The sequence below is a fragment of the Falco punctatus genome, assembly GCF_963210335.1.
Source record: "Falco punctatus genome assembly, chromosome: 1".
NCBI classification, from domain to species: domain Eukaryota; kingdom Metazoa; phylum Chordata; class Aves; order Falconiformes; family Falconidae; genus Falco; species Falco punctatus.
In genome coordinates, this window is record NC_137580.1 from 73,751,475 (window position 1) to 73,765,533 (window position 14,059).

The window sequence follows — 14,059 nt, forward strand, 5'->3', positions numbered from 1 at the left end:
TGCAGAGTTAAGCGCACTTCACAGACTACAGCTCCTATATCTAAATCACCTTAAATGACCAGCCTGGCAGGAGCACAGTCAGACCTCACCTAACACAAACAATAGCACTATTTAATGGAAAGCTCAGTTGTTCTGTGGCAGAAAATGTGCCCAGCCAGGTGACAGGGAAAAGAAGTCAGTATTTTCAGAAGATCAGGAGGATTTAAAATCTGTGGCTTTCCTTGTCACCAGATATAGAAGAAACTGTCTTTGCTCTCTTTTCATTGAGGTCTCTACACTGTATATAAGAAGATCCCTGACTTCCATGTCTTGATTTTAAGACAAAAAATAAAACATGGTTCTTCCACAAGGTATTATTTTAGTCACTGGATCAGATGTTCCTCTCACTTCTTTGCTCTCTCTGGCCCTGTGTCACTTCCCTTTGCTATCTCTGTTCCAATGCAGAAGGACAATTTCAGAGGGAGCAAATCTCCTACTCCATCTTGGGGAAAGCTTAATGATCAGGACATTGTAGAAGAAAATACACCAGGGTTCAGGCATCTTATATAGGAAAACCAGTATGTATATGCAGTGGAGATTTTATAAAATCAGGACATTGTAGAAGAAAATACGCCAGGGTTCAGGCATCTCATATAGGAAAACCAGTATGTATATGCAGTGAAGATTTTATAAGCTGTACAAAATGAACAAAAAGTATAAACAACTCACATGCTAAGTACTTCTTATACCCTTATTATAAATGAGAAATCTACAAGTTAGAAGTAGATGTAAAGTTCCTAAAAAAATTTCAGATCACACTATGACCAGGAGAAAAGAAAGATGGCACTATTCACCAACAGTAATTAATCTATCCACCTCCATCAGTGTATTTCATCTAAATTACATGGTGCTCACTTAGTACTTTGGTTATTTCAAAACGGGTTTACAGTCATTAGCTCATCCTCCTTCTCATACCATTTTAGATCTGAGAACATTTTCCTCACAGTATCCAGATGATAAATACCAACTGATTCAGCTGTGGCAGCAAAGGTGAATGCGCCCGACATAAATATTCACTGGCTGATTTACACAAAAGACTACTTTATTTGTACAGTTGATGAGAAAAGCCTTTGTATAATAAATGACACTGTTCAAATTCTTAGCAAGAAAGCTTTATAAGACTAGCACAGTGATTCTTCCTTACACAATGATGGCTGAAATGACAGCAACTATTAATTATGGAAATGCACTGTACAGAAGGGGGATGCGCAGCTCCAGCTGAACTATGATGGTGCCACTGCTCCGCTTAAAGCCTTGAGCAGTGTTCACATTCCTGTGCATGTGCTGATATTTATTAACATGGTTAAGATCTAGACTGAGGAAAACAACAGTTTGGCATAATCATTCAAAACCAGTCCATACTACTTTCACAGGAGTGGGATTCCCTCTTATTAGTTAGCTTATATGTAGTTCAATGAACCTCCAAAGTAAAACAGACTAATAATACTAAAAAAATTCTACATAGCTTCTTCATATTAGTGTTTAGGAACCGAGAGTGAGCAGCTATTAGAACTAGTTTAACTATCTAGCTTCAGAGAATATAGTAGCAGTAAATTCAGGATCACATGTTTAATTACATATGAAATCTCATTTATATTATCAAAAGTTCTGGAACCTAACATGTGGGGATAACATTTCTTTGGGAAACTGAAAATTTGTAAATGGTAAGAATGATCAGTTTTTCCTCCCTTGCTTGCAATTTTCTGATACTTCACACATGCAAAAGGACAACAAATTTTCTCAAATTTCATAAAATGATCCAGCTGAGAAAAGGGAAGAAAAATATATTTATATATTCTTTTATTTTTTGAAGATATTTAGAATTCCAACTGTAATAAAAACAAGCTCAATTTTATTGAGATGAATCTATTATGGTACTACTGAAACGCCTATGTAATTCTTATTTTAAAGGATCATCCAAATGCCATTTACATCAATTACTTTCTAGTTTGTCCTATATCAAAATTATTAGAGATTATACTTCAAATAAGTCAATATAGATAGTCTCAAACAGCTGAATCAATGTTGGGGGAGAGATACTAACTTTTACAGTTCTTAAATCCTACAAAACATAAGTTTCCAACATTACTGGTGATTGACACATGATTTTTCCTTTGAGTTTCTCAGTTTTTTAACTGGAATGAAAGAAAGAAAGGAAAAAGCAAAGGATAAAAAAGATAAATAAAATTGAAGCTAGAGCTAATCCTTAAGAGCACCAGCTGCTACCTGAGCTTCTCAAAAATGACAAGGGAATCAGATTGTGATCACCCATCACTGTGGAGGCTGACAAGGTAATATACTCTATAATCACATACTTTTGAAAGTGTAACCTGCTTTCTAACTCTTCGTTCAATTTCTTTTTTTTTACTATAGTTTGTATTAGAGACTTCCAAAAGACAGGAGTTGCCTTTGAGTAAAACAACCTTTTACAAAGAAATAAAAATTTCCTTGCCTGGTGCCTCCAAAGATTATAATGGCTTAGACCCTACTGCTGTTTTTGTGCCAAACTTCAAAAATTATACTTAAATCCAATACAACTGTACAGCACAGATGTATACCTCTGTCTATACCTATATTTAATAGCAAGTGAACTACACTTCGTGTCTATGATCCACCAACTCTCCCTGTTGGTTTTCATAAGCATGAGGAACCAAGCATCCCCTTCCAAGGAGGGGGTAAGGAATAGCATTCTGGTAATAAACCAAGTGTGACTATGTGTGTGATAACCTTACTGCAGAGAAATTGTTATCTGATTGTGCATCAATCTGCTCCTTAATAATTTTCTCAGTTGATAAAAAGTTTATACTATAGAAACAGGAATATTTTATGAGTGGACTGTGCTGTGAACAAAAGCTATAACAGTGACGCTGATAAGCTAAGATTTAGAAATACTGTAATAAATATTTTCTAGCTTTTTTCTGAATCATTACTTCCTCTTTTTCTTGATTGGCTAAAACTCTTAGAAAAGTTCTCTTTTCAATTTATGATAACAGCTGACTTTTCTGATGTTACTGTGCCTAACTCATGCCTTTTTTCCAACGGCAGTATGATTTATTCAACATGCAAAGTACTTTGTTCAATAGTTTCCTCATGTGGTAACAGTTCATTTATTTAGCTGCCAAAATGCCAGTTTACAAAGTCAATTTTAGTATTTCTGAGAAGTTATTAAAACAGTGTGTCGAGAATTGAAAAAACTTCACAAATGGTAGTAGAGATTAGTATACAGTTCAGATATTCAAATACTGTTAAAATAAGTCACTTTTCCTCTGATGCTTGCAGACTGTGTACATATATGAGAAACCTCATGCCTCTGCAAAACCTTGAGATAACATCTCATTTACAGCTATCACCCATTACACAGATACTAGGAGAACATTTAGAGTTTTATTTTGACCTCAGCACTGAAATTCTAGATATAATAAAATATTTGGTGTTCCTTCCTTACTAATACAACTCAGACGGCTGTGAGCGCAAGCCTTCAAATACTTTATACATTCCATCCTTAAAGACAACAAACATGAGAGAATGAGAAACCATCTCTTACCTTCCTACATATTCACTTACAGTTCCTGGAATGCATTTCGCCAACTATTATGTGTTTGAAAAGCAAAAGCACGGCCATTGTTCCACTAGAGACATTTTATAGAATAGTTCAGTTATCTCAGAAGTTGAATAATTTTAAGGTCAACCAAATTATATATTCAATTTCTGGTGGCAATGTCAACCAGAAAAAGCAAGTTGTTAACAAAAGTTCTCACAAACAGATGCTAACTTGCCATATAATTGACACATTAAAGTTACACAGATGAGAAATACATGTTCCTTTCCTTATCAGGATGACATAATAAATACTAAAGGAAAAAAAAAGTTCAATAATAAGCTTGAATTAATTATATGTTTATTGAGGCACAGTGAAGTAAATGAGTATGGGAAGCTGGCAAAGAGCCAGATGAGTAATAAACAGTTTTAGGACTGTCTGGAGACAGGCTTGAGAATATTATAATCATCAGGCAGCTGAAAACAGCCTCAGGGTAATTATAAGCATTTGCAATCTATTAAAGGGAGCATGATTCTTTTATGAATCTATATTAAACTTGCATTAAAACTTTAAATGATTTGAAAATGTTATGGTTTCAAACACATCTTTGTCACCGGTCATCATATATTTATTTCTGGAAAATGTGCGTGCAGGAAAGTGTCAATGGAATTACTTTGTTTAAAGGAGATAGCAGGAATCCAAGGTCCATACGCACAGGTGGGCATTATCTCAGAATATTACCCCTCTTACAATACAGGAGGTAGCCTCTCTGCAAGGAGCTCAGCCTTTTGAGTTCCAGGTATAATCCCGTTTTTCCCAGGATCTTTAAAGAATAGTATTCCAATCTTATTGCATTACACACTATTTGAAAACAACCGCCTTCCTGGGGCAGGAATGGGGAAAACGCTCTCTTCATATTTTCACAGACCTCTCAGACTGGAATCCTCAGTAATACAGATCTCACTGCTTTCCTCATTGAGATTGTATTTTATATTTGTCTCTTTCTCCAAAATCCTCCCTCGGGCTGAGCCTGCGACATCTTTCTACTGATGTGACCAGGTACCTCGCACCACTGCCTTCATTCTTTCCAGGTGCACAAATTATCTGAAACCCCAGCATATGCTGAGGAACAAGAAGGGAGATCCATGAGGATGTTTCTGTAAGACAGATTCCCTTCTAAAGTCTTTCCTACTGTTAATCTCCTCCCCTTTCAGCAGAGTTTTCAATTACTTCTTCAACCTCCATTTGCAATGAGAATGCCTTCTTTAGCTTCACAGAGCAAATTCCCTTCATAGCCTTAATGCTTGTTTTGTTTCTTTTCTTTACAAAAGTTAAAATAAAATTACCACCTAAAGGAATGGTAAGTACCCATTGCCAAATATAAGTAGTATTAGTAGGAAGGTGAAAAAACTGTAAGCAAAAATATCTTAGTTCTGGAATTGGTAAATACCACAAATGAACAGTGATGTTTGCGTATCAAAGGCACGCTGGGTTGAAAAACAAAATGTTAGGTCAGAAATTTGGACAGAGAAATGGGGTTTCTTAACCTTTTTTTTTCTAATATAAAATGCAGAAGGGTTTTAAAATATTACTGCCACCACTATGAAAAAAAAAAAAAAGAAATAAGACAAAATTCATTCTCCAGAAACAATCTTATTTTCCTAGCCTTTCTAGATGAAGTGCAGAATCTATCTGCTTAGGTACTAACAAAACATTAAAAATAAATATTTTCAAACAGCTAGACTTTCTTGCTTTCATCTTAGAAATGGAGATACCTACACTGTACATTGCACAAAATCCACAATAATGTTTTTGCAATGATTGACTGATTTCTTCATAAAGAATTTACTACAACAGAAAAGTATCTATGTATTCCTGGAAAATACAGTGAACTGTAAGCTGCCTGAAGAGTAAGACATGAATTACAAAAGCTTGCCCCTTGGTACACTACAGAGATAAAACCCAGCAATATGCTGGGATTCTAGGTCAATTACTCTGCTTATACAGCCTGGCCTCACACACTCAGATCTCAAATGACTATTTCATTTGTTTTCCTCGGTGACTGAATGTGTAAGGGTCTTTTTCATGTTACTGTTTGGGGACTGGCCGTTGTCAGATGCCAGTCTGTGGGCTAGGAAGGATTTGCTGTTTCAAATCGCATTTTGCTTGCTTTGAACTTGAAATCATAAAGTAAAGATGTAATAACTTGGCAAAGCTTGCTGGAAACATTTACAGATGTCACTGGCTCTTTTTATAAATCTAAACTTTGCAGTTTCCAAAGGTGTAAGTTATACATTTATAGTATCCAGTCTGAAAATGTCTTCACTGAAAAGGGTGCTTAAGGTCCTAAGGAAGAGTTCAGAGACTTACTGGAGGAACTGCCCAGTCTCTACACTAGCTTGTAAGGAGGTGCACAACTATCCTCTGCAGCAGAGTGATCCTATGGTTTGAGCTGAGCAGTCAAAAATGTAAACAGCAGGAGCAGATTGGGCTGCTTAAATGAAGTAAATTTGGCTTGTACTTACTGCGTGGATAGTAATTTTAATAGCAGGTTGAGAAAGGCATCAGTCTACTGCATAATTTCACTGCATTTCATGCCGCCTACTCTTTAACTCTGCAAGAAGACTACCCTTAATGGCATTTGAAGAAGTGTAGAATTGTCCTTGAACGCTTTTAATATGCTCATATGAAATTTTCTTAAACAAAATCAGATTTCATGTGCCAGGTAGGCCTTTATCTTATTTTACCTCAAGGAACATAAGACACTGAATACAAGCAGACTGACTACACTATTTCCACTGGAATTTTGATCTAGATCATCCCAGCAGAGAACAAGGATGGTGAAAAAGATGATGACTCATCTCATTCTGATTTTCACAAATTCATCTGAATACACTAAATGTGAAAATACAATTGTGGTAATGAAATCCAAACAAACATTACCTAAGTCTGCTCAAGTCGAAATGTTCCCTTTTCTCATCTCCTCACTCATTAATTGTTACTGTGTGTTAGCTTCACATTATTTATTGGCAAGGCTCCACCACTGACAAAAGACTATGGCTTTACTATAATCTCTCACTAGTTACTCAGCTTTAACTAAGTTGACAGCAGCAAAATACTTTTTTGATTATTAACAAGGTGTCTTTTATTTGGTATTCAAATAACCAGCCTACTTACAATTTCACTTGGAAAAAACTCATCAGTTAAAAACTTAGGTGTCAATTATTTCAGAAATACATTTCTAACTCACTTCTTCAACACCCAGCTGGTTATGACTTAATGAAAGAATTGTTTCCTTTAAAGACTTTGACTGTCTTTGTTTGTAAAAAAACTTTAAGCAGACTTGAATCTTCTAGCATCTAGATAGAAGAAGTGTTGAAATTTTAAAACTGAATATAGTTGTCTACTTCTATTCAAAAAAGAATTTGGGAGTTTTGAAATACAGTAACATCGGGGAGATAACTCTCAGCCCTGCAGAAAGACACATTTCCAGTAATAAACAATAGTCTAACTCTCTGATAATGAAAAGGAATCTATGATAGACTGCAAGATAATAATCGAAAGCAATCCAATCCATAGGACTGAAAACCTACGCTATTGATAAATTGACACATAAATGGTTGCAGCCTCTTTTAAAGGTGCAAGGGATCTGGTTTAGCACAGTATTTACTTTTGATGTGAGCCCCATTTTACTATAGGAAAATTTATTTTAAATATGAAAGGCACGTTTTCATTCATAGAGTGAAAGTATTGGAAATAATTTCAGTAATACAACTCAAATATTTTGTAAAATGTTAAATTAAATCACTATACAAAATTTTTCAGAAAGGAAAGTGTTGGTGTTCTGCTGGTTGCTGGAACCATTCAAACAGCATTTTCATATTTTCTAACTTACAAAAAGATGGCAACAATGGGAAAAGAAAAAAGAAAAAAAAAAGGATTAACACATACTAGAATCTATATCCCCATTACTTCTCAAGTGCCATTTACACTATGGAGACATCACTTAATGTTATGACACACACCTTGAGAAGGAAAGATCACTACATACAAAAAGCCTCACCGGGGCAAGAAATTGCTGTTTGCACAAGTGCCAGTTCTGCAGAGGACAGTGCAAAACATATCAATAATCTCTTCCTAATATGAATTTAATTCTAATACAAGTGTTGCTCTCCCACCTACTTTAATGTTTAATACTAAATGTTACATTGAAATGTCTAATATTAAACTGCTGCAAGCAGTTAAACTGAGCAAAACTTCCAACCAGAATTTGATTTTAGGTCTGTATGAGCTGAGAAAGGCAGTAGGTCCCACACTGCAGCAGACCCTCTCAGGCAAGCTGAGGAATGAGTGGGATATTTTGGAGGGATTTTCAACCACCCTTAGCTGCACTGACACAACAACGGGATTGTTTACCCCTGGACTTCCACCCCATTTCTGCATGCCCAGTCTTGATTTCTTTCTAAAATAGGCACAGAAGCAAAGGGTAATCTGGGATTCTTGGGCCAACGTTCTTTTACAAAACCCAAACCAATGTCGTGTTTTTTGATTTTTATTTTTTAAAGTATTTCACGTCTATACACCCATCTATATGAACAGCTTTCCCAAACATCACAGAATCATAGAATTAGAATCTGGTGGGAGTTCAGGACATGGTATAGTCCAGCTTCCTGCTCAAAGCAGGATGAATACTGGATTCAAACTTCTCCACGCTACAGTCCATTAACAAGTAATTACAGCTCCCCTTTTCATGCCCTGAATTTCTCCATACCTCCCCCTCTGTGCAAGCCCTCCTATGGCTAATACAGAACCTGGGAAGAGAAAACGTGCACTGCTAACATACTGGAAATGCTTTGAGTATATCAATAAAATAGCAGGAAAAGGGGGAAAAGCAACATAGTTTGTTAAGATTTATAATAAGCTCCTGGCAAGATTGCTCTCTAGGGACTGATAAGAAAATAATGTCATCGTAGGTACTAGGAAAACTACTGCTATAGACCAAAAGCTGACTAGAAGAATTAAGAACAGACAAAATGTGTCAAGCCTAATGATTTCCCCTGAAACAGGGTAGGGAGGAATTAGAGAGGCATTCTGGTATGAGCAAGAAGAGAGACAGAGAACAACTCCTAGGGTAATGGAAATAACAAGAGAGGCCTCAGGTTACAGTTGGTGATCTGAAACGTCTGTTCTCTTGTTCCTTATTAAAGGTGGAAGAGGAGATAGTAAATGAAATCAGAAATATAAAGTTTTATAAACAAAATGTAGGAAGCAAAAAGAATATAGAAACTGCTTGCTGCCCTAGGATGGCTGTTGAAATCAAGGATTTAGCACAATTCATAGAAACATACCTTTGCATAGGCAATAGCCCTATCCAGAGTTGCAGATTAACTGAAAACTCAGGCTGCATTTAAAACCTTTCTACTCATGATATTAGTTCCAAACTATGCACATATACAAAAAACACCACCACAAAACCCCTAAAAACCCACAACCCCATCCCCCCCAAACCACCTAAAGCACACAAATGGTTAATAAAGGAACAGATTGTTCAATATGTACTAAATGTTGAAGAAAAATTTTGCACTTTCCCCTGATGTATATGATAGCAATCACTGATCAGAGTCAGATTAGCAATCGATTTTGGCCAGTATGGCATTACTTGTAGACTACTGAAGCCAGAACACCGTAGAGGATGGTAGAAAGACTTAATATTTGCCAAATGTCACATCTTGGGATGACATGTCACTGAATGAGTTACAAGTCTGAAACTTATTCCTTGTAGGCAGACATCTGTGTTACATAAGTCACACCATAATCAGATTCCTACCCACAAATCAAGAACAAAATGACATAGTGTCTGAACTACGTTCTCAAATTAAACAATGAAACTTGCATAATTTAAAACTAGTATGTATGAATATATTTATTCAAAACCATTAATTATAAAATTGGTTCAAGGTTTTTAAACTCAAAAATACATGCAAGAGGATATCTTTTAGCTAGCAAGATTATGATCTTCTTCAGAGGTACATTGCTACTTAAATGCACAAACTCATAAACCATGAACAAATATACTCTTTGCTGCAAGCTTTTTGGATGGTTTTTGTGTGTGTGTTTTCCTTATCCTATGGCTGGTGCTTTTAGGTGCTTCTCTGTTATAAATAGGAATTCTATTCATCATTTTCTATTGTTCTAATTTAAGAATTTATTATGTAGCTGGGGAACAAAAAAATCAATAACACCTGACCTGAATGCACCAGATATTATGCACAGTGAATCGCTGAAGTGAGCATTTTTCCTTAACTTTGAAAATAAGTTTTAAAATGTTCATCCAAACCAGTCATGATTACTTCTGAATAATGGATGCATCTGAAAAAAACAGGTCTGGTTTCAAAGCAATTTTCCATAGGAAAAAGATCATAAAATCAGTTAGATAATGCACCTGTACTAGGGAAAACTATCCAGCTCCCCTCTCAGCCATAGAAAATATCTGTTCTGAACTCAGCTGAGTCACCAAGTTGGATGGCGCAGTCTTGTGATGCTGCCATCTGTGTCGCACTTACTCTAGCACACAATCATCAATTCAGCACCTTTCAGGAACACCAAATGAACTCAATAGAAGGAACACTGTCTTCTACAGGCTCTCCTCCTCAAGTTATTCTTTTTACAGAAGTTATCTTTAAAAGTTTTACATTTATGAAGAGAAGCTCAATTCTTGCCAAGGCCTCTGACCTACATTCACCACTGCTTCAGCTTCTGGCCATCAAATATATGCCAACAAAGAAGAGAGATTCACCACGCAATAAACAGTTCTACAGAATGCAAAATCTTACATGTTGCTGCTTGAATTGTCATCTTATATTTCTAAAGTCCAAAAAACAAGAGAGCTTGCTCAAAACTTTTATGCTTCATAAACACTGGCAGAATAGAAAGCCAGAAGAGTTGTCCATTTATCAGCTAACTCAAAGAAATTATCAAATAAACCTGTAAACATTGATGGATTTTAGAAATAGATTTCTCTGAGGTGCTGTGAAATGCTGACAGAACCATAAATGTTCATAAGCAAAACGTAACTTATTGGAAGACTAGAAAAATGTAACGTGACTGCTTTCAACAGAATTACAGATTTAACAAAATTACCCTGCTAAATACATACTTACCGTAGTCGTTATCATAAAAAATAATGAATTTCTGCCAGGCATATTCTGTGACCACCCTCAAGATGACATCGTTTAAGTAGACAGGGGGGCGGACAGAGAGCGTGTAGTCATCATTGCGGTTGCTCCTGGTGAGCCCACAGCCGCTCCTCGGTGTTCCTGCTGTTGAGCGCTGGATGAAGAGGTGAGGGATGTGCATGGCATCTGCCAGTGACTGCAGGGATCCTGCTGACGTGCAGCCAATGGAGCTGACAAGGGCCAGGATGCCTTGGTTCATCAGGTCACAGGCTGTAAGACAACACAGGGATATTCAAGATGAGAGGGGTTCAGCCCATAGGGCCTATTTTGCTGTTGAAATGCAGACACTGGTATTTGGAACACAACAGGTTCAATCAAGTAAAACACAGAGAAAAATTTGCACACTGAGTGGTTTAGACTTGAAATTCATTAAAATAATGCGGTTTCTCTATTCACGTTGTGCTGTCTTGTGGTGAAAGCTGGAAGACTGCCCTGTGCACCTTGCCCAGAGAGGAATTACCCCTTGAAAATGACACCCACCCCTGGGCCTTCTGAGGAACTTTAAGAACTGATTCCAACTACCAGATTAACATGATCACCTAAGGAGATAAACACTATTCAACGTCTAGCACAACGGCTCCATTGATAGGATCATTTCATTTTACAGAGAAAAACTGAAGAAATAATAGCTCAGGCTTGCCATCAACTTTTGAAGACAATGTATATGTATATGATTACACACATTAACTTGCCCAAGCAAAAAAATGAGTTGCTTTTGGATTTTAAGACATATATGCAATAATCTTACGTAACTTTTTTTTTTTTTTTTTACCATGAAAAAGGTAGTCATAAGTAGCAAAATATTTTCAAAATTCAGCGAACAGTGTATACACATTTACTTTTATGGCTTCTTTAAGGAAGGCACGGAGTTGTTTATGCAAAAAGTAACATCTTGTAACTAATGGTCCTGTTAATGAGAGCTGTGTTACAGCAGACAGTCTGAAGTATACCACCAATGACATCCACATTAATACTAAAGGTGTTTATAATGATTAATGTTAATGCAATCAATAAATATCAAAGGAATTAATAATGATTAGGTCTGTAATTTTGAAGGATTTCCATGTGAAATAAAGCAGAGTCAAGTGTTTATATTAGGTTTCTAACAGACTTGAGAGGTTGAATGAAGAGACAACATGGGTTTTTAGCATAATCCCCAGAGCACATCCAAGGCTAAATTTTTAAATACTCCATTTGCCACTGGCAAAGCTACATGTGCAGTTAACCTGCACTTACACACATACATTAGGTAATGGAATGGTAAAGAGTAATATGTATTCACATATGAATAGCTAATGCTAAACTGTGCAATTACTTATTTTGCAGGAATATTCTGTACACAAAACAGGTGCAGGTAAAACCAAGAAACACACATGTGAAAATATATTCCCCTAAAAATACAAAAACATATTTTAACACCAGACCTGTTGTCTCATATCATATGGCTCTTACTCACAGTAAGTAATGTTTTACTTCACAAACATTTATCGATCTCAATGGGACTGTTTACAGTGTGAGGAATAGAGTTCCACATTCAGGCCCATGTGGAGACTGACTTTGTAGCAAAGGACAGCACCAGAGGTCAGGAATGCAGAGAACCACCTTCTAAAGCCAGTGCATTACTTTTATTAAAATATGGATATCTGGAACATGCCACGATTCCCAAGGCATGCTTATCCTACTGAGACTCCGTCCAATGGGAACATTTCTGACTATGTTTATGCAGATACCTATGGGAGGGCAAGTGTTCCCACAGAGAGGTTTCAAAGTCTTTTGGCTTATGATAAAATGTTCCCTCTGTATATGTTCTGAATATAGCTCAGCTTTTGGGCCAGCTTCTGGGCTTCAGGTTAAAAGTAACACATTTTCAATAACCATAACTATCCTTTTTCAGAAAGGTACCAAATATCATTGGTAACTAGACAAAAAAATTATCAGTATTGCACAAGTTTCGAATATTCAGAACATTTCAAAACAATCTTACTAGCTATTATTCTTTTATGCTGGTTGTTACATTCTTCAGCATCACTTTCAACAAAGATAAAGGGCTTGTCAAGTTATCTTTTTTAGGGATATGCTGAATCTCTTTCTTGATATATCATTCTCCTGCACCAAGTACTGCAATATCTAGGTTGCATATCCCAGTGAGATACTACAGCTTGAGAAACAATTTTTATTCAAATATTGATCTACCCATCAATAAATACCTGTAGCTATCTATATGTCAATAGATAACTTCATAGCTAGATAGCGATAGACAAATAAAATTGATGTTAGATTTTGCAAAAGCCTGCTTTTGATTCAGCAAAAATTTAAGTCTACATGGTCCTGATGCCACCTGTTCAAATAAAATTTGTAGTGTGACCCTCCAGTTTCTTAAATGAGACTTCTAAAAATATAGCAGAGTAGAACTGCATTACAAAAATTGCTTGAAAATGTCTAAATTTCCAGGCACACTTACAGACTGAGAATAACTACTATACTCCCAATAATGTTATGAAGTAGGGAACACGCTTTTGTGAAAATTGTTACTGAAACATGAAGGCGAAGAAAACAGCACGGTACATTTAGCTCCACAGGGACGAATGTTAATACTGGCAAACAAACTGATTAAAGGATTAAAATCTTCCCTCTTGACACTGCACCGCATTTGTTACAATAGCCTCAGGACTGAAGTTGCCTGTGTGGTTCTTTCTTCCATGATATGCTTATGAGAATCCTGTGTGCTGGACTGGGGCAATATGGACTTAATTATGCTCACAAATAGACCTTATTCCTGTACACTTAGAGACTACTTAACATACAGAGAGTTAGCTCCTGAGTAAAGGGCTGTTATCTCAGAGGCAGGTTTTTCTAGAAGATGAGTGCATAAGTTGCAGAGTTTGCCTCAGGGTCACTTTGACTGGATTGTTGTTTAAACAGAAATAGGATTTCTACAATATATATATATATATATGAAGTAAAGCCTATATGATATGTCAACCTTATGTATGATATTGATATTTTCCTTAGTCAAGCAGAACTTCCATTGGTTCCAGCAGAAGAGTTGATTGGTAATAAACACCAGACAGGTCTACACATTTTCTTAACCCTTTTCCCCCCTATTTGTTTGTTTCACAAACAAAAGTCCTATTAAGTCCTTTTCCCAGTGATCCAAATCTTTCAATTATCTTATCAATTGACTAAAACCTCTGGTTCAAGCATATTTGAAATCCTGCTTGCATTCCCTTCTTGAGCTTGAGCAAAA

General features: G+C 36.3%; 1 protein-coding gene across 3 annotated transcripts in view; it reads right to left on the reverse strand.

Moving 5' to 3' along the window:
- The window catches only part of GRID2 (glutamate ionotropic receptor delta type subunit 2), a 790,688-nt gene that overhangs the window by 300,591 nt on the left and 476,038 nt on the right, over window positions 1-14,059 (reverse strand). For all 3 annotated transcript variants that reach the window (XR_013924346.1, XR_013924347.1, XM_080368765.1), the window contains exon 3: window positions 10,738-11,022. Coding sequence is in view for 1 of the 3 variants with exons in the window: in XM_080368765.1 (XP_080224891.1) it covers window positions 10,738-11,022 (285 nt within the window). In the remaining 2 variants the exon portion in view is untranslated. The remainder of the gene's footprint in view (window positions 1-10,737; window positions 11,023-14,059) is intronic.